The sequence below is a fragment of the Dama dama genome, chromosome 7, assembly GCF_033118175.1.
Source record: "Dama dama isolate Ldn47 chromosome 7, ASM3311817v1, whole genome shotgun sequence".
Lineage (NCBI taxonomy): Eukaryota > Metazoa > Chordata > Mammalia > Artiodactyla > Cervidae > Dama > Dama dama.
The window spans coordinates 19271849-19298059 of record NC_083687.1 but is presented as its reverse complement, the minus strand read 5'-3'; the positions used below and the strand labels follow the sequence as shown (position 1 = coordinate 19298059).

The window sequence follows — 26211 nt, the reverse complement described above, 5'->3', positions numbered from 1 at the left end:
AAAAAGAATAGTAAAAAGGAAAAAAATAAGTTCAAGTGTTAATTATTTGAAAAGACCAGTAAAATACATGAATATCTCATGAATCTGGTTAGGGGGAAAAAAAAAAGAGAGCAAAAATATCATGGTTAGGAATAAGAAAAGAGATACATTCACAAACACAAAAGAGGTTGAAAGTTATGTGCAACTATATGGCAACAAATGTGAACAACTAGAGGAAATGGATATGTCAAAGAAAAAAAGTTACTAAAACTGACCTATGAAGAAACAGAAAACGAAAAGAGGAGTTATCACAATAGAGATCAGGAAGATTATTACAGATTTACCCTTAAAGACAGCACCAGAACCACATGGTTTCACAGCTGCATTTTATCTATTTCTTTTAGCAAAGAGATGATTCCAATGATGTTTAATTATGCTAGAATATAGGGAAAAAAGTTTCACTCTTTTTATAAGCAGATGTTGTAACTACTGATTTAATTTCTTTAATGGTGATAGGTTTATTTAGTTGTCTATGTCTCCTTGATATAATTGGGTAAATTGCATTTTTAATGGGAACTAATCATTTGTGTAAATTATCAAATTAATTGGCACAAAGTTCTTCATATTGCATCATAGCTTTTTAAACTGATCCAGTTCGGACAATACGGTTGTGTAGGTGGTTTTCTGCACGAGTTTATCTGGACAAGGAATGAGTGGCAGCAGGCTGCATCCAGCTTTCCAAGTGGCAAGCCCTAGGTTAGGGTTGCAGCCGCCCACAGGCTAAGTGAAAGTCGCTAAGTCGTGTCTGATTCTTTGGGACCCCATGAACTATACAGTCCATGGAGTTCTCCAGGCCAGAATACTGGCGTGGGTAACCTTTCCCTTCTTCAGGGGATCTTCCCAACTCAGGTCCCTGCATTGCAGGCGAGCAATCAGGGAAGCCCCACAGGTGAAACCTTTCCCTAATTCTCACAAAGGCACTGTGAGGGTTAGTGATAGCCAGGTTATAACTTATCCATCTTCCCTGGTGACACAGACAATAAAGAACCTGGCTGCAATGCAGGAAACTGGGGTTCAATCCCTGGGTGGGGGGATCCCCTGGAGAAGGGAATGGCTATCCACTCCCATATTTTTGCCTGGTAAATCCCAAGGACAGAGAGGAACCTGGCAGGCTATACAGTCCATGGGGTCGCAAGGAATTGGACACGACTGAGCGACTGAACTGGCCTGAACTGAGTGACTCTTTCCATTTTTTTTTTTAAATCCCTCTTTTTTAAGATTTTTTCTTGCCCTCTCTTTTTTCTCTTGACCAATCAATTCTGCTAGTTTTGCTTGTTTAGTTAGTTTATTTCAAAGAACTTTCTTTTGTCTTTTTAAAAATTTTAAACTTATTATTTTTTATTGTGGTATAGACGATTAAAGAAACTTCTTTTGTCTTTTTACCATCTCTGTTGTATTCAATTAATTTCTGCCTTCATTTTTATTACTGCCACTCTTCCTCTTTCTTTAAGGTTATTGTGATTTTCTTTTCTTTAGTTTTTTACCTGGAAACTTAGCTGAGCAATTTTTTAAACTTTTCTTTTGTAATATAAACATTTAGGACTATACATTTTTCTCTATAAATCACCTTATCTGCATCTAATAAAGTTTTGGGGGGAGGAGTTGTTTCTATACTCATTATTTATTGAAGTATAGTTGAGGTACAATATTATATAAGTATAATATAGTGACTCATAGTCTGGTGAAGCTTTTACTTAATTCTGAAAATGTTCACACTTAAAAGTTGAAAGAATTGTACAGTGATACCCAAATGCTCAACACCTAATTTCTACAGTTAAGATTTTACTTTGTCTGCCTTATCATGCAAATTTTCATTTATTCATCCCTTCTTCTATTGATTTCAAGGGTCTTATTTTTTATTCACTTGGAAGGAAATGACAGATATTAGCACATTTCACTCTTAAAAACTTTAGAGTTTTAAAAAGCATGCATGTCATTACCTGCAGTTCATTATTTTTATTGATTGATTGAAATTTTAAGATCAGTTTATTAAGCTCAATGATGAAAGCTATCAGAAGACTTTTTTCCTGAAAATTATTTTTTCTTATGAAAAAAAGAAAAGAAAATTAATACACACCCTCAACATAGACACAGATGCTGTGGCAGTCAAGCCTCTCTAAGATGAGGATAGTTTACTAGTTGGTCAAGTCACTCTCTGGTCAGCAGGATTGTAGTCTGGATCATCCTCCTTATCCTCTGGCTCCAAGTCATTTAATTTCTGGGCCAGTGACTCATCTACCTCCACGTTGTATCCGGCATCCTCCAAGAACTGAATATTAGCTGTGTCAAGATTATGATCTGTTTCAAACAGCTGTTTCCCACTTAATTTACTTTTTCCTGCTTTTTCTTTTACTTTCATTCATTAAAAAAAATTTCCAAGAGTTCTGTATCAAACTTGGCCTTCCAACTTAAGAAGTTTTGAATAGTAATAGGAGTACCATAAAATAATTGCTTTTCAGCTTCTGCTCTTCTTCTTGTCTTCACGTTTCTATTTGATCTACCATTTCACTTAATTTTATTGCACAGCTATTGCTAAAGATAATACTATAGAAAGGCTTTCTTCTGCCTGTAATGCTAGTAACTTTAAAAATGTCTGAGACTTTATTACCTTCTAGGTTTTTCTGGAAGAGTATTTCCTAGAGGGGAGCTTCATCTGGGTGCTTTTCCCTATATGTAAATTTGAGGGGAGGCACGACAGTTTCATTGTTCTCTCCAGCCTTATATGTCACAGGAATGGTGAGGCTGGTTGGATTTTTCCGATACTTAGCTGAAATACTACCAAAGGAGAATATATCAGGATATCAATATATCATTTGTATTTTGGAAGACCAGTTGTTAAGAGGGTTGGATCAACATACAATCAAGCTCTGAAGGAATCAGGGTAGATGGACTCCAGAGATTCCAGTTTTTTAAAAAATATATATATATATTTAATATTCTTTTCCATTATGGTTTATCACAGAATACTGAATATAGTTCCCCGTGCTATCCATTAAGACTTGACTTGTTGTTTATCCATTCTAAATACAACAGTTTGTATCTACCAGCCTCGAACACCCAGTCTATCCCTCGCCCTAAAATACAGAAAAGTGCAAAAATCCTAAGTATATAGCTTGATGAATTATCACAAAATGAATACATCTAAATCAAGAAATAGAAAAGGATTCCAGAAACTCCCCTTATGTAACCATTACCTTGACTTCAGACACCATAATTAATTTTGTTTACTTTTTGAACTTGGTATAAATAAAATCATATAATTTGTATTTTTGTGTGCGTGGCTTTCTTTGGTACAACACTGTATCTGTGAAATCCATATAGTTGCATCTAGTGATGGTCTTCTTTTTCATTGCTATATGGTATTCCATTGTATGAATCTACTACAGTTGAAATTCTACAGTACTCATTCTACAGTTGAAATATTTACTACTATAAATAATGCCATGAGAACATTTTTGTGTGTCATTTTTATTGTGGTAAAACATACATAATATTTCCCCTTTTCCTTATTTTTAAATATACAATCCAGTGGCATTAAGTACATTCACAATATTGTACAACTATCACCACAATTCATTTCCGGAACTTTTTCTTATCTTTTTGATGCACATATGTGGATATTTCTCATGGGTATATACTTAGGAAATGCTAGATCACACTGTATATGTTCAACTTTAAAAAAGTATTGCCAGGCTTCTCTGGTGGCTCAGTGGTAAAGAATCCACCTGCCAATGCAGGAGACACAGGTTTGATCCCTGATCCGAGAAGATCCCACATGCCACAGATCCCATGGGCCACAGCTATTGAACCTGTGCTCTAGAGCCCAGGAGCCACAACTACTGAAGTCTGAGAGCCCAGAGCCCATGCTCTGCAACAAGAAAAGCCATCACAATGAAAAGCCCATGCACCGCAACTAGAGAGTAGTCCCTGTTCACCACTAGAGAAAACCCACGCAGCAATGAAGACCCAGCACGGTCAAAAAAAAGAAAGAAAAAATTATTGCCAATGTTTCAAAGTGGCAATAGTAACTTACAAGCCCACCAACCCTGTATGATAGTTCCCATGGCTCTATGCCCCTTAAATTTTAATTTTAATTATTTTAGAAATTTGTTTTGTATCTTTTCTCACTTCTCCGATAACTGTTTAGTACCTTTTCATACACTTTATGGTCATTTAGACAATAAAAACGGCTAAAGAAACAGAGAAGACAAAACTGTATCTTATGAAATTTGAAGCTAAAGTTGTATTATTTGTGTGTTAGCGAGCAGTTTACATTTCTAATAATATGTCTCCCATTGACTAAAATCAACCCACAGGGCAATATCTCTCACACTTCCACACTGCACATATGAGATTATATCTTAAAAAAGAAACAAAATCCTTTACAGTCACTTGAGTGGGGTCTAAGGACTTAATAGTGACAAAGGCATGAATGGAATCCACCATGTTGAACAGAATATCATGCTTTCTAATTACTATTATTACCAAAAAGTGGGGTCTAGCTGCTCACTGCTCAAAAACCAATAAACAGGCCAATCTGGTGGAAGGGAAAGTTTGCTTTATTTCAGACGCCAGCAACTGTGGGGCAAGGGCAGATGTCTGTCTAAAGACAAACTGCCCCCCTCCCCTCCCACCACCCCCGCCCCCTACAAGCCGGGGGTAAGAGCTTTTATAGACAGGGAGAGGGGGCTATGTACAGTCAGCTCTGATAGTCATCTTCAAATTGGTCATCGGTGGTCTTACCTGCATCATCTTGGTTATTTTAGGTACAGTTAATCTTCAGTTCCAGGGTCCAATTGTTCCCATTTCTTGAAGTCAGTTCTTGGAATTGTAGCAGCTTATGTCATGGGTACAGCCTAGTGATCATGCAGTTAGCTTCTTCCACCCCTCTGTTTTTTGTTAATTAATTAATTATAATTGGAGGCTAATTACTTTACAGTATTGTGGTGGTTTTTGTTTTAGTATCTATAAGACAGCTCATCTATAAGCCATATAGATATGGCTCAGAGCATTATCTAGAGCCCTTGAGGAGGAACTAAAGGTCCTTAACTATGCTCAATTAGTACATTATTATTATTTGGTCTTCTTTGACTGTTTGCCTTTGTTTCTGCATGTTCTCACTTCTCTGATTAAACTCACTCTTTGCCTAAGTCTTTCCACAGACAAAAGGCAGGCAGAGGACATGGAGGGCAAAGACCGATGGGTCCTGCTCTGTTTCATTATTACTGATATGTAGGGTATCACACTATTGCCACTCCACTCACAGGGAGTGCCTAGGCTCAGTTCTCATCTAAAGACTGCCAACATTTTTGTCCCACCCTCTCAGCACACAGCTTTCCATAAGGCTATAGCCCCAAGCAGAAGGTTGACAATAGTTTTGTTCAGCTTGCTTGTAGGGGCAAGGGTGTCCTTGGCTTCAAGCTGAAAATCAGTCCCAGATCCCTCACCTCCTGGGAGGCATAAATCTCTGACTGCTACCCTTGATTCCAGACTTATTTCAGAGCCCAGGGGCTCTGTGGCTTCAGCAAATTCACAGAGGTGTTGATGTTTTAAAGTTTAGATCTCTTCACTCTTTTCAAGTTTTGTCTGTCATTGCTATAAGTCTGCTACAGGGTATGTGTGTGTGTGTGTGTGTGTGTGTGTAAAAGCTGTAAGCCATTTTCATCTGTCTAGTAAGTTTCTCTCTCTCTCTCTCTCTCTCTTTTTTTCAGCCATGCTGTGCAACATGTGGATCTTAGTTTCCCAAGCAGGGCTCGAAACTGTGCCCCCCCCCTGCATTGGCAGTGCAGAATCTTAACCACTGGACCATCAGGGAAATCCTAATAAGAGTTTCTTGAATTGATGACAGACAGGAGTTGTGACAGGATGTTAGTTAGATGCTCCCTGTTGTCTTTGGAGTTTCAGCAAAAGTCTCAAAGGCAGAAAGCAACACAATAAATGCCAGGCAACCTCTTCTCCCATCCATTTCAAAGGAAGATGGGATAAGATTGTGAACCGGTCTGCCAACATTACTATTAATAATTATCCACATTGAATCAATATAAGAGAATGAGAATTGTGTTGGGGAATTCCCTGTGAGCTATACCCTCTCCCACCATTCTGGGGAGGGAGAGGGGGGTTTTCCCCTTTGCCTAAAGCCAAGTGGGGGCTTCCCTGGTGGCTCAGATCGTGAAGAATCTGCCCATAATGTGGGAGACCTGGGTATGACTCCTGGGTCAGGAAGATCCTTTGGAGAAGGGAATGGCTACCCACTCCAGTAATCTTGCCTGGAGAATTCCAAGGACAGAGAAGCCTAGCGGGCTATTGAGAGAGTCAATTCCTAGGCAGATTGATAAGAAGTCCAGGGGTCCCCAAGGAGAGAGGGGTCCAGAATTCTCAAGAAGGAAGAAAGGACAAACTTTTTTGGTCCCTCTACATTCCTTAGGATTATATAACAATAATATATCCTGCCTGAGGACAGTCTCTGGAAAAAACCTACTGGCTAATCCTGTCATCTTAAGGTGTAAATTATGGGAGTAGGTCTAGTGAGGTCTTTACAACCTCCAGACATTCTTTTGATTCACTGTAATAACTAATTAGAGAGTATATAATTCCATTGCTAACACTAGCAAGGGGGTACTCTTTCTGCCCCCTTCTGATGCTCATGTCAGAAGCTTTCTCTATCTCCTTTATACTTTAATAAAACTTTATTACACAAAAGCTCTGAGCGATCAAGCCTCATTTCTGGCCCCGGACTGAATTCTTCTCCTCCGGAGGCCAAGAATCCCAGCGTCTTTGCGTGGTTCAGCAACAACCTTTCACTATGGTCCATGGGGTCACAAAGAGTTGGACATGACTGAGCGACTAACACACACACACACCCCACACCCAAGTGAGACACAGACCTCCACTAGCACCTTGCAGAATGTTTGGCTTAGATCTCCTGGAATTAGAAAGTCCACGGGGACTCATGTCCTAACTCCCACCTGAGGAAGTCCATATGCAAAATGCTGGCTGATCGGCTTTCCTGGAACGGTGAGTAAGGTGGGTTGCACGGAGAATGAGCTGCACTGCCCTTGCCAGTAGGGCAAAGATGCATGAGTTGTCCTGTGGGACAAGTATACCTAGAAGGAAACAACGTGGAGTCATTAAAAAGGTCCTTCCCACAAGGGATGCTCTGAGAGGAAAGGAACTTCATGAGAGTATATTTTACAGAATCTGCAGCAGGCCATGAACTTGGAGGCAGGGGGAGAGGAGTCATAGGCAGTTAATCAGAGGAGAGGCATTGCCTAGGTCCCAGTAAGAGAGCTAAAAAAAGCCCATAACGGTGACACACACAAGAGAGAAAGAGCCAACTTTCTTGAGTCCTCCAAGGCCACAGGGAACCAAATTTCAACGATAACAGCATCCTGCCCCAATTGGAAAAAGCTATGGCCCTTTCCCCTAACCTTTTCTCCTCTTATACCAAACCCTGGGGGAGGGGTTCAGAAACAGCAGCTGGCCAGCAAGAGAGGAGGAGTAAACTCTGAGGAGTAAGGATGTGGAGAAACTTGGCGCACCTTCCTTTAGCACAGCAAGACTCACACCTGAAGCAGGCAAGAGCTAGAGGAGGGGCAAACCTTTAGCTTGAATGAAGTTGAGAGCTGAATTATATTTAGGGCAGGTGTGAACGGGAAGCAAGGGAGTTTTCCAATTATATACTCTGGGGCCAGCTCCCCTGATAAAAATAATTATTCAGTATTAGAAAAGGATTGAAGAGGAAAAGTTGATACAGTGTAACTATCCCTGATTTAGCATATATGGACTCCAATGAGCTATAAACACCTATTCACATTTTCTTCATATTTGCTTCACTTCAATTCAGTTCAGTCACTCAGTCGTGTCTGACTCTGCGACCCCATGAACCGCAGCATGCCAGGCCTCCCTGTCCATCACCAACTCCCAGAGTCTACCCAAACCCATGTACATTGAGTTGGTGATGCCATCCAACCATCTCATCTTCTGTCATCCCCTTCTCCTCCCTCCCTCAATCTTTCCCAGCATCAGGGTCTTTTCAAATGATTCAGCTCTTCACATCAGGTGGCCAAAGTATTGGAGTTTCAGCTTCAACGTCAGTCCTACCAATGAACACCCAGGACTGATCCGCTTTAGAATGGACTGGTTGGACCTCCTTGCAGTCCAAGGGACTCTCAAGAGTCTTCTCCAACACCACAGTTCAAAAGCACCAATTCTTTGGCGCTCAGCTTTCTTCACAGTCCAACTCTCACATCCATACATGACTACTGGAAAAGCCATAGCCTTGACTAGATGGACCTTTGTGGACAAAGTAACGTCTCTGCTTTTTAATATGCTGTCTAGGTTGGTCATAACTCTCCTTCCAAGGAGTAAGCATCTTCTAATTTCAAGGCTGCAATTGCCATCTGCAGTGATTTTGGAGCCCAGAAAAATAAAGTCAGCCACTATTTCCAATTTGCTTAGATAACACCAAAAGCAATGGGTAATCAAAATTCATACACAGAATAATAAAGACCGAGTGTACACCTCTGGCAGAGTTTTAATTAGCACTCTGCTCCACATAGTCACTTAGGACCCAGGCTGACAGGCTGTACCTTCTGGAGCACGTAGCTTCTTCAGTTCCACAGCAAGGAAAGAAAAAGCATTTTATAACTACTCTTTCCTGATTGCCCAGAGGTGATACAAGGTGCTTGCATTCACAGCTGCAGTGACTAGAAATAGTCATAACACTCCCCTTTTTGAAATGGGGAAGGAAGCATTCTTTTTCTGGTGCTAAGCATGAGAGGAGCCCCAGATATGGTGCACGAGTGCTCAGTCACCCAGTTGCATCCAACTGTTTGGAACCCAGTGAACTATAGGGCAAGAATATACTGGAGTGGGTTGCCATTTCCTCCTCCAGGGGATCTTCCCAACCCAGGGATCGAACCAGCGTTTCCAGCATCTCCTGCATGGGCAGGTTGTTTACCACTCACAGATCCCCGAATTTTACATGGCAGCCTCACTTACAGAGGCTGTCACCCTTCTTTGATAGAACTTTTACCTGCTGAGCTAGTGTATCTAAATCTTCGATTGCAGGTCTCTGTTGCACATGTTATGAAACATGTTTTTAGACTGCTCAGAAACCTTGTACATAACTCATATTTTCTGCCTAAGAGCCATCACTTTCTCAGATTGCTTTACTGTCACTTCTTTTACTACCATCAATCCTGGTAGTTTTCTTTTCACAGAGAAATCACATTAAAGAAAGCTCTGTACTGTCACATTACACAGTTAAAACAACAGAACTGGGTTGAGATCTGGATAACTGGCATTTGACAGCGTTCATTCATTAGCTGATAACTCATTCCCTCATGATGACTTCCCACTATACAGATAATCCCAACTCATATTTCAAACAAAATTGGCTGTGAAAAATAATCTGAGATTTAATTTAACAGACTATGCAAGGATTCATATAAAACATTCCATGTAAACTGAATATGGGAAACAAAATCGTTAAAAGTGTTAAAAAATATGGGAGAATATACTAAGAATCTTGACATGATGAAGGCCTCCTTAGGCCAGAAAATCCAAAGTGAGCAACTAGAAATTCAAATGCCTATAGGGAGCAAGAAATGTTAAGTGAAGAAAGATGGGTGTGAGAGAGATCAATTAGTAAAAATTTATTTTAATTTTACTGAGCTATGAGGTAAGTAAATGTCATTATACAAACATGTGAAATTGGACAAACTCTAAATTTAATATGAAAAATATAAACTAGAAAATGGGAATCTTAGGGAATGCTCTGGCAGTCCAGTGGTTAGGGTTTAGCGCTTTCACTGCCAGGCCAGGCTTCAATCCCTGGTCAGGAAACTAAGATCCCACAAGTCCCACAGCTCTATCAAAAAAAGAAAAGATAAGAACATGGAAATCTTTTTAAAGTAATTTTTTCTCTTGTCTCTTCTTTGCAAACAGAAACCTGATTTTCATACTAATTTCAGGCTTTGTGTTTCTAGTTAATAGAGAAAAACTTTCAAGCCATTAGTACTTTATTTTGAAGAGTTCAATTTAGCGTCAACATTTTTTTTTCACGTTTTGACCATTGTTTTTCTTATTTTTTTTTTAACTTTTGTACTTAGTATGTATGCAGGACCCTGAGTCCCTGTACTTAATATACAGGGACTACCACTGCACCCAAGTGTCCAGGAAAACTTTGGTCGCAGACTGGAGGATTCCAAATCGCTTCCAAAAATCTCTCCAGGCCTCCTAGCTGTCACGATGTGGACCCCTAGCGGTGAGCTACGTTCACAATAAGTGTTCTGATTGAGACAGCGACAATTTTACTCGGATGCCTGCTTTGGGTTTGATTCTCGCCCCCGAATCGCCCCCATTCCGCACTTCCCATCCTCAATTTCAACTTCTACAAAAGAGGCAAACTAGAAAGTAAATTGTTGGCCGTGGTGTGGCTTCTATGGGAGCCAGGACTTCGTCGGTCGTTCTTGCCGAGGTGCGTAATCTCCCACATAACGCCTTGCAGGTTTTTAATATTCCCATCACTTACAACCATTTCTTGTCCCCACGTAAATTAACAGGGTTGCGGGTAGGGGAAAGGTAAAGATGCTCCCGCCCCCTCGAAGCCACCAGCGTCCCGAAGACGCGAGCATCCCCGGAAGAGCCAACTCCGCTCCCGCTAATCCGTTCCCTTCCGCTCGGCCCACCCCGGGGAGAGCCCTTGGGGTCACGTGTTCGCCGGAGGAGGGGAAGTGGGCGGCTCAGCGGCCGCCATCTTGCCGGCTTGGAGGCGGAGCGTGAGGAGCGCAGGTCGCGCGCTTCTCCTCCCCTCCCCTCGCCCAGCCTCGCACCGCCCTTCGTGCTCCTCCCCACTTCTGGCTCCCTTGGCCGCTCCCTGAGTGGAGGAACGGGGAGCCCCGGAGGGCGGGGGGGTGTGTCGGGCCCGTGCTCGCGCCCTCCAACCGCCAGTCGCGGCCGCGGGGGCGCGCTCGACCGGGCCCCAGGGGCGGCGTGGGGCTGAGGGGAGGGGGCTGCTCCGGCTGCGGGGGCGGCGCACGGCGGCCGTGGCGGCCGGGGTTGCAGCTGCGGCGGCGCGCTGGGGGCCCGCGTCCGGGGCGCCCCCAGGTCGGCGCTGCTGCCGTGGCCGCGGCTGCCAGGACCATGTACCGCAGCGGCGCCCGCTCCTCCGTCTCTTCACACCGGCCTAAAGAGAGCGGCGGGGGCGACCCGCGCACCGGCCGCAGCTCTGGCTCCTCCTCAGGCCCGGCTCGCCGCACCTCACCGCCGTCCTCCTGCTCCTCCTCGTCGCGGACCCCGGCTCGCCGGCCCCGCTCTCCGTCAGGGCACCGCGGCCGCCGGGCCTCTCCGTCCCCTCCGCGGGGTCGCCGCGGATCCCCGTCTCCGCTCCGCGGCCGCCGGGCCTCACCATCCCCGCAGCGGGGTCGTCGCGGCTCCCCGTCCCCGCCGCGGGCCCGCCGCGGCTCCCCGTCGCCGCCGCGGGGCAGACGACTCTTCCCGCCGGGCTCGGCCGGCTTCCGAGGGAGCAGCCGGGGGGAGTCCCGCGCCGACTTCGCCAGGGACGGCCGCGGAGACCATCCAGGCGACAGCGGCAGCCGGGTAATCCCACCCCTCCACCCGGACTCTATGCTCCAGCCCCCTCGCCCGGGATTCCCGCTTTCAGAAACCCTCGCCGCCCGCACGACCCGAGGCCTCCAGGCCAGGGTCCCCACATGGAAGCCCTTCATCCCCATGGCCCCCCTCAGCGACACCCGAGCCAGGAGGTTCCCGGTCAGGCCCGGGAACTTCATTTGCACAATAGCGGATTCGGGACGCGCCCGGGCGCCGGCTCGGGACGCCGTGCTGCGTTTCCTGGGAATAGGCTGGTTCTCTCCCTCTGTGTGAGGTGTGAAAAAGTTTGCCGGGCGAGGGGAAGCTCCTCCACGCCATGTGCCTGGTACTTTTTCAGTAGTGGTGTCCTTAGAGTTGGGTGGTTTTGTGTGTGTCCCCCTAGAACTGAGCTGCGCCCTGGATCTGGAAAAGGGTGAAATGTCTTTGTGGCGACTTAGGGTGGCTTAAACAGTTCTCAGGGTAGACACCGAGAGAATGTAAACTGTTAGGTCTCTGTGTTGGAGCTGCTTCTCCGAAATCGAAGTGTGGGTATCCACAGTCGTTGTAATAGCTGCTGCCACTTAACCTAGTTGTGTGGCAGGAATGATGCTCAGCCCTTCACTTTACACGTTCTCTGTGAACATTCACAACCTTTTTGGGGGGGAGAGTTACTGCTTATCTAACAGCGGAGGAACTCACAGAGGTTTAAGAAACTTAATCAAGGCGATGCCCGTAACAAGTGGTGGAGTGTGATTCAGTTCTTTGCCTGGTTCTCAATACCCTGAATTTAACTGTTATGTTTCCCTGCTGAAGGGACAGAGCATGAGGTTAAAAAGGTTAGTTTAGAGGTAATACTGACTTTTCACGCATCTCTCCGTTAGTAGAGCCTCTGGGCAGGATCTGGTGTTTTGGTGTTTGTTTTTATTATTAGTTAACCAATCCTTTAAAAAAAAAAAGTGACAAAGTTTCTGTTTTATTTAGTGGATCTCTTAACAGTATCTGGGTACTCTTGGTCATAGGTGAACTGACTTATTAAGATTTTAAGATTTTCATAGTTGAGTATGATAGTCTGAATGTTAATCACTACAGAGAAAGTAAGGAAAACAAAAAACGATGAGTTTCCATAACTTCCCCTTTCTTCTCCAATACACAACCTATTTGCTCCAGTCTTTTGTCTCAGTAAATGACATCACTCGTTGCTCAGCCAGAAACAGTGATCATCTCCCTTCTCCCAGTCTGTAAGGATAACTTCATCTATCTAAACTATTAGCTCTCCCTCCAAAATACATCCTCCAAACTGTTGTCCTCCTGCCATCATTCTTACCTAAACTTTATTATCTCTTGCTCAGTTTATCGCATTAGGCTCCATTACACTCCACTTTTGTTACCATCCAGTTTTTTCTATACCTAGAAATCAAAATGATTTTTAAAGACCTCCATTTTATGTATTTGAGAGATATTTATTGAACGCTTACCGTGCTGTTCTGCGCACTGGGAATAAAGTAATGAACAAACCAGTCAAAAACCCTGCCCTAGTTGAGCTTATGTTCTGACAGGGGGAGTTGGATAATAAGAGAAGTAAAATGTCTTGGCATGTTAAATAGGATTAAGTGCTAAGAGAAAAAACAGAAAGGAGTTACAATTTTTGGTAAGGTAGCCAGAGAAGGCCTTTTGGGAATGTGATTTCTTAATAAAGACCTGAAGAAGATGAGGATGTGAACAGAGTGAGCATCTAGAGAAAGTATGTAGTTATGTCACTCCCCTGCTTGAACCCCTTCTGTGGCTTGTTAAACTAAGAATAAAAATCCAAATTTCCTAACTGTGGCTTCTGCCTGTTTTGTGTCACTTCGCTGCAGTCACGCTGGCCACCTTTCTGTTCTCCCAAACATGCTAAGCTCATTGCAAAGCATGCTCTTTTTGCCTGAAACATCTTCCATCTGTTCTTGGCAAGACTGACATCTCATCATTCAGGCTCCAGATTAAATGGTATCAGCTCAGAAAGCCTTCTCTAACCATCTTATCTGAAGTAGCTCCTTTTCCCCAATCTTTCATGTCATCATGTTTTAATGACTTTATAACACTTCATAGTGCTGTCAGAAATATATATATATTTTTAACCTGTTTGGCTTGTCTCCTTTATTGGAAATATAAAGATTCTGGTAGCAGACTTAATTCACTCCTCTGACCCCATGCCTGGTGCCAGGAAATTAAAGAATTTGGGAGGATTGGAAGTATGGACTTTCATCTAAGAAAATGATAATTAAAAAATTATACATATATATATATATATGTTTATTTGGCTGCACAAGGTCTTAGTTGGAGCATGGGACTACTTTAATTGTGGCATATGGGATGTAGTTCCCCAACCAGAAATGGAACCCAGGCCACTAGACCACCAGTGAAGTCCTTGATTATTTTTTTTTAAGTCCTTTATTTTTGGAGTAGTATCTTACCATAATCATTTCTCACCCTGTAGGACCATAGTTTTAGGAAGGAGAACAGTTTTGAGTGTAGGAATGTCTTGACCCTTTTGACTGTTACTATCTTTTACTTTTGTAGAGACGCTCTCCTGGTCTGCGATCTGACTCTTCTTTGGAACAGAGCTTACGGATCACTGTTGGCAATGACCACTTCTGTGTTGGCATACCAGAACGGAGGCGGCTTAGTGATCGACTGGGGTCACCAGTGGAAAATCTGGAGGATGCAGATAGGTAGGCTTCATCTGAGGCAGGGCACCATACGAGTACTTGAAGGTAGAAATGTTGCTGTTTTTCGAATGATGTATTTGAAAGGGTGGTACCGGGACTGAAGTTTATGCCCTATGTCCAGTAGAAAGTATAACATTGGAAAGAGTGGGGTGGACTCTGTTGCTGAAACAGTTATGCAGAAAAAAAGACTTTAAAAGATCTAAGACTTCCCTAGTGGCCCAGTGGTTAAGACTCTCTGCTTCCACTGTAGGAGGCATGGGTTTGATCCCTGGCCAGGGAACTCCGATCCTGAGTGCAGCCTGGCCCCAACTGGAAAGGGGGAGGTTGAGGGAATATAAACAGTCCCCCAAATTAAAAACAGTTGAGATGATACAGATTCTAAAATAGTGGAACTAGGGGGTCCCTTCTGCAAAGAAAAGTTCTGAACAAAATAGGATATCTAGGAAATCTACTTATTTATGGCTGCACTGGGTCTTCATTGCTGCAGTTGAGCTTTCTCTAGTTCCTTTGAGTGGGGACTACTCTAGTTGCAACCCACGGGCTTCTCACTACAGTGGCTTCCTTGTAGCACAGCACAGGCTCTAGATCTTGGACATAGTAGTTGCGGTACACTGGCTTAGTTGTCCCATAGCATATGGAATCTCCTGGACCAGGGATCAGACCTGTGTCCCCTGCATTGACTGGCAGATTCTTAACCTCTGAACCACCAGGGAAGTCCTTAGAAATCTTTTTTTAAATGGTGTTATTTTTCAGCTTGTCCAGGCTGAAATATATATAGATTCAGAAAAGGTTTCGATAAATTCATATTTATTGTATACAGGCACACACATATATAGGCATTAATAGAAAGTTAGAGATCTTTAAAAATGTTTAATTTCAGTTATTACTTTACAACCACTGAGGGCTAAGGAAGGGCAAATATACTCTATAGGGTGTTAAATATAGATTTCAGGTACTAGAAACTTAGGTATGTATGGGAAGTAAATAATCACATTACGTGTTTTTCACCTTGCAGAAGTAAAAGAGTTAGAATGGGAGTGCAGGGAAAGCACTCTTTCTGAGAGCTGAGAACCATGTCTGTTAATGGTCTCTGCCAAGTATATTGGAAGTTTTCACAAATGTTTAGCAGTAGCAGTAAATCAATATAATGTTCTTTTAAACTGTGACTCTCTGCGAAGTAGTGCACAGAATATAGGCAGGCAGGTGGGGGACAGCTGGGCAGGAAGTGTGAGGACCAGTGCTGCCCTTTGGTAATATTTACTTCAAAGCTTCAGTGACTATTCAATGCAGTGAAGCAAGGCAGGACAGTCATATAACACTGAAGCTTCTGAAGATACAGCTTCAAGGTATGTGACTATATCACTTAATTGAGGCAACATCCCATGCCCTTCTGGCTGCTTCTATTTTGGGAGATGATTGAGTAGGCAGTCTGAGTAGGTGGTGCATGATGTGATTCTCTTCCTTCCTTAGGAGCTCAGGTTTTGAGGTGACTTTAGCATTTCCTCTTGCTAGTTCTAGGGTATCAGCTCCCCTTTCCATAAACTGTTATACATGTGTGCTTCAGGTAAACAGTTGTTTGTTTATAAGTTATAAAAATTAAAAGTTTCCTCTCAATGTATTTGAGGTAGTAATTTTCTCTCTTGAATCCTATTTCAGAGAGAGAAATTTATTTTAGAGAAAGTGAGATTAAGGTTCTAAAAGGAGGTTCCAGGCCATTCTTTAGACTTTTTTGCCCTCAGCACTCTTGCTCAATCTGGTTTGTGTGGATAATTACTGTCTGCTAAAACCAGGCCATAGGAACGTTGGCATTTGCAAAGTGTCTTCCTGACTGTGAGTCCAGTCTTCAGCTAATGAAACAGGCCATTTCCATCATTTGTATGTAGGTGTGTGTTTATTTTTTCCTGAGACCCTGTATTCTTTCTCTTCCCATATTTGATCTGTTAAATTTTATACCAGGTTTGGGTTACAGCCAGATTGCCAGGGTTGTCGTTCTACTCACCACGGCAGTTCTCTGTGTAGGACTGTAACTTACTCTGAAAAGGAAGTGTGAATAGGTTGTGTGAAGACTCTGAGCTTCTGAATAAGTGTAGACATGAGGTTGATTTCCCTTGTTTATCAGAGTATTCTGCACATGATACATTCCATTCATGGTATTCTCATCTTCTAACTCCTCCTTGCCCTGATGTGGGGAGTAGGATTATTTCCCTGTTACTTGCCTTAGGGACAAGACAGAAGCACAGTCACTTTCTTCAGGCATTTTGAGGAATCAGCACAGGAAAATAATGGGAAGTTTGAGCTCTGGAGAACCTTTTTTATCTTATCATATACATTTTTTAGCAGCTTTTTTATTTAGCCATAATTGATATACCTTTGCAGTTCACCCATTTAGAGTGTACAGTTCAGTGATTTTTAGTATATTCATAGAGTTGTACATATACCACTGTGACCAATTTTAGAATTTTTCTTTTTGCCTCATCCTTAGCTACTAGTCTCACCTACCCACCCCCCCAGCCTGTCACTGACCTTCTTCTGTATTTATTCTGGCCATTTCATATAAATAGTATCATACAATGTGTGGTCTTTTGTGACTGGAGTCTTTCACGTAGCATAATGTTTTCAAGATTCATTCATGTTTTTACATATAATAGAGGTTCGGTTTTTTTTTTATTGCTGATAATAATCTCATTGTATGTATTTTGTTTATCTGTTACCAGTGTTGAGTGGATGGATAGCATTTTAGTTGTTTCTACTTTTTGGCTGTTATGAATAATGCTGCTATGAATATTGGCATACAAACTTATGTGGACATATGTTTTTTTTTTTAAACTTGCTTAAGGGAATTTGTAAACACAGAAAAAGTAGAATAGTTCAGTGAGGCTCTGTGTACCCATCACCTACATCATTCAGTCAATTCTTTAAGAAAAGAGTTGGACTTGACCAAAGCTTTCAGAGAGAGTTTGTCACTGGACTATTCTGAGCTGCAGGAGATGGGGCCCTTTTTAGGACTCACTTTTATTGCAGTCAGTTCTCTCTCATCCTTTGGGAAAACTAGGGAGGGAGGACATGAGCTTCTAACAGGCAACCTGATTTCTGCCTATATTTACACATTATCGCATTCTTTTAACTGTTTCTATTCCTTCTTTTATTGGTTTTTGCCTCCTTTTGCAGGAGATTGCAGGTTTGGGTTGAGTCTTTCTGAGAGCCATTTCATTATTTCTAGCTTCTCGATGTTTAATGTTGGATTAGATTTGAGGCTAGTATGTCTCTTGGTGGAGAAAGCTGAATGTAAGAGTAATGGATGAACTTGCCTACTAGCCATGGAGCCTGTAATTTTCCCCTACGCTAATGTGGTCAGAGACTATATAGATGGTGTTTTGGCAGTGGAGTGACTCAACTTATGGACATTCCTCCCTGAAAAAAGATGTGTTCATGGCTGGCAGACCTGCAAAGTAAAATATTTTACTGTATTTATGTTTGATTTCAGAGATCATCTTTGTTCAATTGTCACTGTTTCCTATTATTTCATAGTACACTGAAACCACAAAATTCCCCAAATTCTTGGGGAGGAGGTGAGTAACAGGAACCTCGATTCCCATAGATGACATTCTTATAGAAGAGGTGATAAAATTTATCCTTTATAGTCTTTCATAAAGTTGCTTATAGCTGTAATCCCAGTCTAAAACTGAACTAGAGCTGTGCTAGTGAATGAGAAAAAGCAGCTCTTTGATGTTCCACTAACTTGAGTCCCAGAAATAGGAAAACAACTATTATAAAAAAAAAGTCATTTCTCAAAACTTACAAAAAAGCAGAAATAGCTACTAGAAACTGTAGAATACAGGAATGATTACCATCCTGTGGATAGTAATTCACTCTGAAATGTGAGTGATGTGTAAATTTTTCTAAGTTGTATGCTTAAAGTGCTTTGTTCTTGTTTAGTTGCTCAGTTGTGTCCAACTCTTTGTGACCCCATGGACTGCAGCCTGTCAGTCTCCTCTGCCATGGGATTTTCCAGACAGGAATACTAGAGAGGATTGCTAGTTCCTTCTCCAGGGCATCTTCCCAACCTAGGGGTCCAACCCAAGTCTCCTGCATTGCAGGTGGATTCTTTACCACTGAGCCACCAGAAAAGCTTAAAGTACTAGGGGATCTTTGTTTCTGTGATTTAAATCAGAAACTTTTAGGGGGCAGTAGAAGCTTTCTGGGGCTTACCCAGTGGCTCAGTGGAAAAGAATCCACCTGCCAATGCCATAGATGCAGATTCGATCCCTGGGTCAGGCGGATCCCCCCAGGGGAAGGATAAAGCAACCCATTCCAGTATTCTTGCTGGAGAATTCCATGGACAGAGGAGTCTGACAGGGCTGCAGTTCATGGAGTCTCAAAGAATCAGACAGGACTTAACAACTAAACAGCAAAAACAATGCCCCAGAAGATTAGGATACTGTGTGTGGTATAGAGATCTGAGCTGAAAGAACAAATGTTCCATCCTGTATTTTTACCTTCATGGTTTAAAAGTCTAAGACCTTTTTATTTCTATAATAAATCTATCTCACTGTAATAGAAATATATAGTGAGATAACCATCGCATACTTTTTTTCTGGGCCCAAGATTAACAAAATGCTTATGGATATTCAGGCAAGGCAGGAAAGAGCAAGTATAACAAAACAGACTGTGAGGGAGTTTTATGGTTTTTAATATATGATCCAGTGAAACGAAGCAATTGCAGAACCTTCTAAAACAAGAAAAATCATGCCAATTGGATAGATCAGTGGTTAAAAAAAATTTTTTTCCCATAGTGAAACTCTGTTTTTCCAAATGAAATATTCTATAGAATTTGACAATATGAACAGGTAAAGTTGGCCTGCTCTAATTCAAATTTTGTTTTTACAGTTTTTGTTTTACACCTTAAAAAATTTTTTTTGGCTGCACCCGGCATACACGGTAGTACCTGAGAATCTGCGTTTTTAGAAAAAGTTCCTGGGAAATACTGATGTTGCTTATTCAGACCACAGGTTTACTAGAAAGAGCTAGTGTGAAGTTGTGTGGCCCAGGACTCTTTGTATTCTGGTAGTGGTATTTTCACATCTCCAAGACCTTTGCATGAGACTCTGCATCCCCAAAGTCTAATCAGAGAAAGAATTGTGTCCAGATAGATTAGCAATCTCTTCCATTGGTTAGAGGCTGCAGCTGCTTATGCTCTGGGAAAAGGGAGAAGAAATGTTGCATGTATATACGTAGATTTGTTCTGACTTCATGATTACTGCCTTTTGTTCTAAGCATTCTACAACCCCCTTGCCAGATGTCAGTCTCTTAGCCTTGTCTGGTCTTGCCCTTTCTAAGTCCATTATATTCAGTGATCCTTGTCTCTTTCCTCAGGGATGACCTGACTGATGATTCTGTCTTCACTCGAAGCTCCCAGTGCTCTCGAGGTCTTGAACGATATATTTCCCGGGAGGAGGCACCTCTCAGTCCCTTCTTGGGACAACTTGATGAGGACTACCGAGCAAGAGAAGCTTTCCTGCATCGATCTGATTATAGTCCTCATATCAGTTGTCATGATGAGCTGTTGCGGGGAACGGAACGGAATAGAGACAAACTCAAAGGCTCCTACTCTATACGACCTGAGGAAAGTAGCCGGGAGGCCAAACGGCCCCGCTATGATGACACAGAGAAGATGCACAATATGGGAAGTGATCACCCGAGTTTTACATCAGGGACTCGCAACTATCGACAGCGTAGACGGAGCCCAAGCCCTAGGTTTTTAGACCCTGAGTTTCGAGAGCTGGACCTCGCCAGGCGAAAACGAGAGGAAGAGGAGGAACGAAGTAGGAGCTTGAGTCAGGAACTGGTGGGAGTTGATAGTGGCGGCACTAGTTGTCCCATCCCTGGATTGTCAGGTGTCCTAACAGCATCGGAGCCAGGATATTCTTTACATCGGCCTGAGGAAGTATCTGTGATGCCCAAGAAGTCAATTCTGAAAAAGCGGATTGAGGTGGACATGGAGCCTTCCTTGCAGGTCTATGCTGTGTTTCTTCTAGGGTGTCTTGCTTGTCTCTCTCAATATTTTAAAGCCTAGTTACTTTCCTGGGGGCTGTGTCCCTAAGGTATCTTTGGAATATATGTTGGTGCAATATTGTTATGCTTATGAGCTGTACCTTTCAGGACTCTCAAAGGAAATTGTAGGCCTCACAATGCAATAATAGAGGGCTTCTATTGTGTATTAGGCTTCCTAAGAGGCTTCCATGGTGGCTCAGACCAGGGAAGAATCTGTCTGCAATGCAGGAGACCCGAGTGTAATCCCTGGGTCATGAAGATCCCCTGGAGAAGGGAATGCAAACCCCACTCCAGTATTCTTGCCTGGAGAATCCCATGGACAGAGGAGCCTGGTGGGCTGCAGTCCATAGGGTTGCAAAGAGTCAGACATGAATGAGTAACTAAGCACACAGGCTTTCTAGACAGACATTTTAGAGAGTATCTATTATATAAAGTTTTTTTTTCCTCTAAGTTGGATAGTCCTGTAGGATCTTTGAATATGGGTTTCTTGGAAATGAAGCTTGAAAAGCAAAGGGAGGAGCTGATTGAATTTTCCTCCTCTCTCTTCAAAGAGAAGAAAAAAATGTATGAGTGGTAGGACACTAGACCAGAAATCAGATAATTCTAATTCTGGATCCATCTCTATCACCAGCTTGTGGTGCGATTTTTAGACAAGTCACCTAACCATTCTGGACCTCGATATTTTTTCCTTACTTACGGAAAGATAGTCAGGCATGAGCACTTATTTTTACTTGTTCTCTTAGGAGCTAAATGTTTCTGAAGTGCCTGAGGCCACTTAGGGAAGTAAGAGAAGGCTGATCAGTTAAGGATCAGAGTTTCCTGACCGTACTTAAGTCAAAGTAGCTCTGCTTGTATGTTTTTTTCTTTTGAAGATTCATAGAGAAAGCAAGTAAGCTAGGGCATCTCTAAAGTCCTTTTGAATTCAAATTCCTTGTTAAAGACTACAACAAATGGGCAAAAGTTGAGATTCAGTCTGCCTTCTTTTCTGTTTCCCTTTGCTACAGCAGAACCATCTGGAGAAATGGGAAACCATATCTTGAATCTGGCTAAGGACCTCCCTTTCATCCACATGTATCTTTGCCCTGTTAATTCAAGAGCAACAAAGTATTTATTTAATCTGTTACTAGTTTTCTGAGATCCTCTGTAGAGGCTAATTTAGTTATGTTTATCTTTGCAGCCTGAGAGTTTTCCCGGCAGTACCAGCTCCAGCCAGGATCACCCTCTTTACTCTGGACACTCATCTCTTCCACTGAGTGGTGCTATTGCCGCTTTCGCCTCAGAGGTTGAGAACAACAAGGGAGCCGTGGTAGAGACGACACTGAAGGAGTCTCCGGGCAGCCTCTACCAGTGGGGCCCCCTGCCTGGGGTACCCAAAGACAGCAGTCCCCTCAGAGAGAAGTTTGGGAGTTTCCTGTGCCACAAGGAAAAGTTGGATATGAAGGCTGAGGGGCCAGAGCGACACACAGACTTCTTGCTTCCTCACGAGAGAGCTAGCCAGGATGGCAGCGGTTTCTCCTGCATTCTGAGCATGTTAGCAGATTCTACCGGTACGCAGGAAAAAAGGCGACTTAGCTTCCCTGACATTGAGGATGAGGAGAAATTTCTCTATGGGGATGAAGAAGAGGATTTAAAAGCGGAATCTCCACCAAAGCCTGTTGGGAGCTCTGAAAGTGAAGTTATGAGGCAGAAGGCAAGCTCCCTACCCTCTTCAGCTCCAGCTGTAAAGCTAGAATCAATAGAAGAGACCAATCCAGAATATGCCAAGATTCATGACTTGCTCAAGACCATAGGGCTGGATATTGGGGTAGCTGAGATTAGTAAACTGGCTGCACGCACACAGGAACGACTTCATGGCAAAAAGCCATCAGGTTCCTCTGCTGACCGCCGTTCCTCTGCTGACCGGCACTTTTCTGCAGACCGCTGTTCCTCAGTTGACCGCCGTTTCTCAGCTGATCGGCGCTCTGCAGATCCTCACAGACTGGAGAGCGGGGAGGTGCACCATAGCAATACCCACTCCCCAGAAGTGTCTCGTCCACACCAAGTTTCCCCTGTGGATCCTTACTTGCTCACAAAAAACAGCCCCCCGTTCCTAAAGTCTGACCATCCGATGGGTCATATTGCAGGACCTGAGGTGGTTGGCAGTGGGTTTCAGTCATCTGTTGCAGTCAGGTGCATGTTGCCATCAGCCCCATCTGCCCCAGTTAGACTTCCACACCCTGCTTCTTTATCTCAGTTTCATGTGCCAAGGGCCTCTCAGTTTGCTGCAGCTCGGATACCTCCAAATTACCAGGGACCTGCCATTCCCTCTGCTTCCTTTGATGCCTATAGGCACTACATGGCATATGCAGCCTCAAGGTGGCCCATGTACCCTGCCTCCCAACCTTCAAATCACCCTCTACCAGATTCACACAGGACAGTGCCAGTTAGCAAACAAGCTACCCGTAGCCGTCCCAACCTCCGTGTGATCCCCACTGTGACTCCTGATGAGCCCAAGCATGAGGAGTCAGTGCTGGGCTCAATTCCTACTGCCCAAGTGCCTGTCCATGTGTCTATCCCATCACTTATAAGATATAATCCGGAGAAGATTTCTGATGAGAAGAACCGTGCTTCCCAGAAACAAAAGGTAAGTGTTAGCTTTGGGTTTCCTGTGCCTACATCTTCTATTTTAACATAAATTTGTATTTGTCTTTTAGAGGGAGCTAAAAATTTGCAAGGTCCAAGGCAATCTTTAGAGACTGCTGTTATTACCATAATTTTTTCTTTGATTGTTTTTTCATTTGGCCTAAAGTCTGGCCCTAGGTCCCACTGCGATTAATAGACTTCTTTTTCCTAAGTTTATTTCTCTATCTGGAATTACCAGCCTTAGGACACTATGGGTAGGAGCTGGGAGCCTTGAAGTCTTTAGTATGACTCACCAGAGAGCGAGGAACCAAAATTGGGTTCCTTTCCTGATTTCCATAGAAATCAAGAAATCTGTGTTTTATCCCAGTGAGTTTTGGATCTTTTTCCTGTAGTGATTATGGGGTTTAAAACTATTCACTAGTTGTTGCTTGGTAACTAAACCAAGAAATAAGCATTGTTTGTTCTGGTTTAACTTAGAGTCCAGGAATAATAATATATTTTATGACACTTTTTTAAAGTAGTTTTTATACTGTCAAGGTTCATTGGGTTCCTTGACTATAGAAAGCAAGCAGTGGCTGGGGTAAAGATATAATAATTTTAGATGTTTTAAAGCAGTAGGTAAAAATTATGTAGAGATGAGGAATACAGAATAGAATTTTGAATAGAAAAATTAATACATACTGTTGATTTTAAAGGTACTTGATAGCTAACAACTCACTTTGTTAAACACAGTGACATAAGGACCATAAAATTATAATATGTGTAAATTTGGTTTGCTAATAAAATAATTAAGACCTGAGGAGAAAAATAGAAAAGGTGAAATTGGAAGGCTAATCTGATTTTTTTTTCCAGTTTAAAAAAAATTTAGCTAATCCTTGAGAAGACCAAAAACACCTCTTAATTTTCCATTGTACTCGGGTGCCGTGAACTTCAGTGTTTTGTGGGGTTTTTTTGTTTTTTGGGAAAGAGGAGAAGAACTTCCATATGACAAAACCCAAGACTGCAGAGACACTCTCTGAAGACTAGTGCTTTTCCTTTCCTTTACCTTTAAGAACCTAGTATTAAAGTCAGGGCTTGACAGTACACAGGGTTTTCACTTGAGTTCCTTATGGACAAGCCATATTTGTTTTTCTCATTAGGTGATAGTAGTATAGTTGAAAGATCAAAGGCTTTAGGGCATATATACTTGGATTTTAAATCATCTTACTATGTGATCTTTGGTATGTTACTTAGTCTTTTGCAACCTCAGTTTTCTTACTGTGAAACAGATGATATCATGATTAAATAAGATGATACATATAATGCAACTAACACAGTGCTTCATCCACAATACATATTTGTTCCCTTCTTAATGGTTCCTTTTGGACTCAAAACTACTATCTAATAGTGTAGTGCTTCTACAAAAATAGTAGTTTCCAATCAGTAGAGTTCTGGAAAGGATAATTCTATTCTGGGACCTGGATTGGAATGAAATATCATCTTCATTATGAAGTCGGAGCCTCTGTGTGCAGGTGTTTGTATTCTTGCGTTCAGATATTATGTAGTATGAGGATTTCTGGAAAAGAACAGTAGAGAAGGGGGGATGTTGTAGGCTAAAGGGTCTTTTACCATTTTTTATTTTGCAGGTTATTGAAGAGAGGGAAAAGCTGAAAAGTGACCGTGAAGCTCGCCAGAAGAAGATGTATTATCTTAGAACTGAGTTGGAGCGGCTTCATAAACAGCAAGGTATCAGACAGTCCTTTGCATGGCTGCCCTTTTGTTGTAACTTTAGTAAGAGAGCCAAATGAGGAGCTTTGGGGACTCTCAAACAGATTCATTGACATTGAAGCTTCACTTTCAAAAAAATTTTGATATAATTAGACTTACAGAAAAGTTGCATTAGTAGTGTAAAGAATTCTCAGGTATTTTCCATGATTATTAGCATTTTACTATATTTGCTATATTCATTTTTCTCTCTCAATTGTGTGTGTGGGTATAATTTTTCCTGAACTATTTAAGTTGTAGATATGATACTCCTTTACCCCTAAACACTTAAATGTGTATCTTCTTCTTTTTTAAAATATTTAAAAAATTTTTGGTTGCACTATGCAGTATGGTGGGGTCTTAGTTCCCCAACCAGGGATTGGGGTCTTAGTTCCCCAACTGTGTCCCCTGCAGTGGAAATGGGGAGTTCTAACTCCTGGACCACCAGGAAGGTCCCAAGTGTGTGTCTTCTGGCTACAAGAATTCACTTGTATAACCATAGTACACTTAACCAAAATTAGAAAATTAACAGTAATATGCTAGTCTACCGATCTTACTCATATTTCATCAGTTGTTCCAATGATGTCCTGAAGCAAAAGAAAATTAAAGATTATTATACATTGCATTCAGTTGTCATGTTGTTAGTCTCCTGTAATCTGTAACAGTTCCCAAATCTTGAGATCACATGTTTTGTAGAATGTCCTCTAATTTTGATTTGTCTGATGTTTTCTTATGATTAAATTCATGTTGTACATTTTTAGCACAGGAACATCACAGAAATGATGCTAAGTTCATATCAGGTGTTGATTTGTCCCATACTAGTGATGTCATCTTTGATCATTTGGTTAAGATGGTGTTTGCCAAGTTTCTCCACTGTAAGGTTACTATGTTACCCTTTTCAATTAGTAAGTATCTTATAGGGGGGATACTTTGAGACTGTGTAAATACTCAGTTGCTCCTCAGACTTTGGCCCACTAGTTTAGTATTCATTGATGATTTCTTGTCCAAATTAGTTATTGATTGTTAAATAGTAATTTTCTGACTTCATCATTCTATTTACCTTAATTAGCTTTCTACTACTATTAGTTTTCTACCCACCCCTCCTCCCCCATTTATCCATTTAAATAATATTTTACTATTATTATTTATCTTTATGCTCAAATTGCCCCAAATTTGGCCAATGAGAGCCCCTTTAAGTTGGCTCCTGTGTCCTTTTTTTAAAAGTTATTTTTATAATTGGAGGATAATTGCTTTACAATGTTGTATTGGTTTCTGCCATACATCAACACAAATCAGCCATATAGGTTTATACATGTCTTGTGTCCTTTTGATGTATTCCTATCATTTTTTGATTTGTGGGTGTACACAAAAAGATATTGTGTACACCCACAACAAAAAGATGTTCCATTATGCCTCTGTTGAGTACACCTCTTCACCAGTGATTTTAGGACTTCAC

General features: G+C 42.2%; 1 protein-coding gene and 1 pseudogene across 4 annotated transcripts in view; one reads left to right on the top strand and one right to left on the bottom strand.

The window, feature by feature from the left end:
* Window positions 1–2182: 2182 nt before the first annotated feature.
* LOC133059235 (RWD domain-containing protein 1-like) lies at window positions 2183–11186 on the bottom strand (annotated as a pseudogene).
* The window catches only part of ZNF318 (zinc finger protein 318), a 42859-nt gene continuing 27786 nt past the window's right edge, over window positions 11139–26211 (top strand). For 2 of the 4 annotated variants that reach the window (XM_061146769.1, XM_061146770.1), the window contains exons 1-5: window positions 11139–11640; window positions 14191–14342; window positions 19713–20352; window positions 21568–23013; window positions 24638–24737. In XM_061146769.1, the coding sequence (XP_061002752.1) occupies window positions 11185–11640; window positions 14191–14342; window positions 19713–20352; window positions 21568–23013; window positions 24638–24737 (2794 nt within the window). In that variant the 5' untranslated portion in view covers window positions 11139–11184. The remainder of the gene's footprint in view (window positions 11641–14190; window positions 14343–19712; window positions 20353–21567; window positions 23014–24637; window positions 24738–26211) is intronic. The other 2 variants (XM_061146771.1, XM_061146768.1) reach the window with 2 other exon arrangements.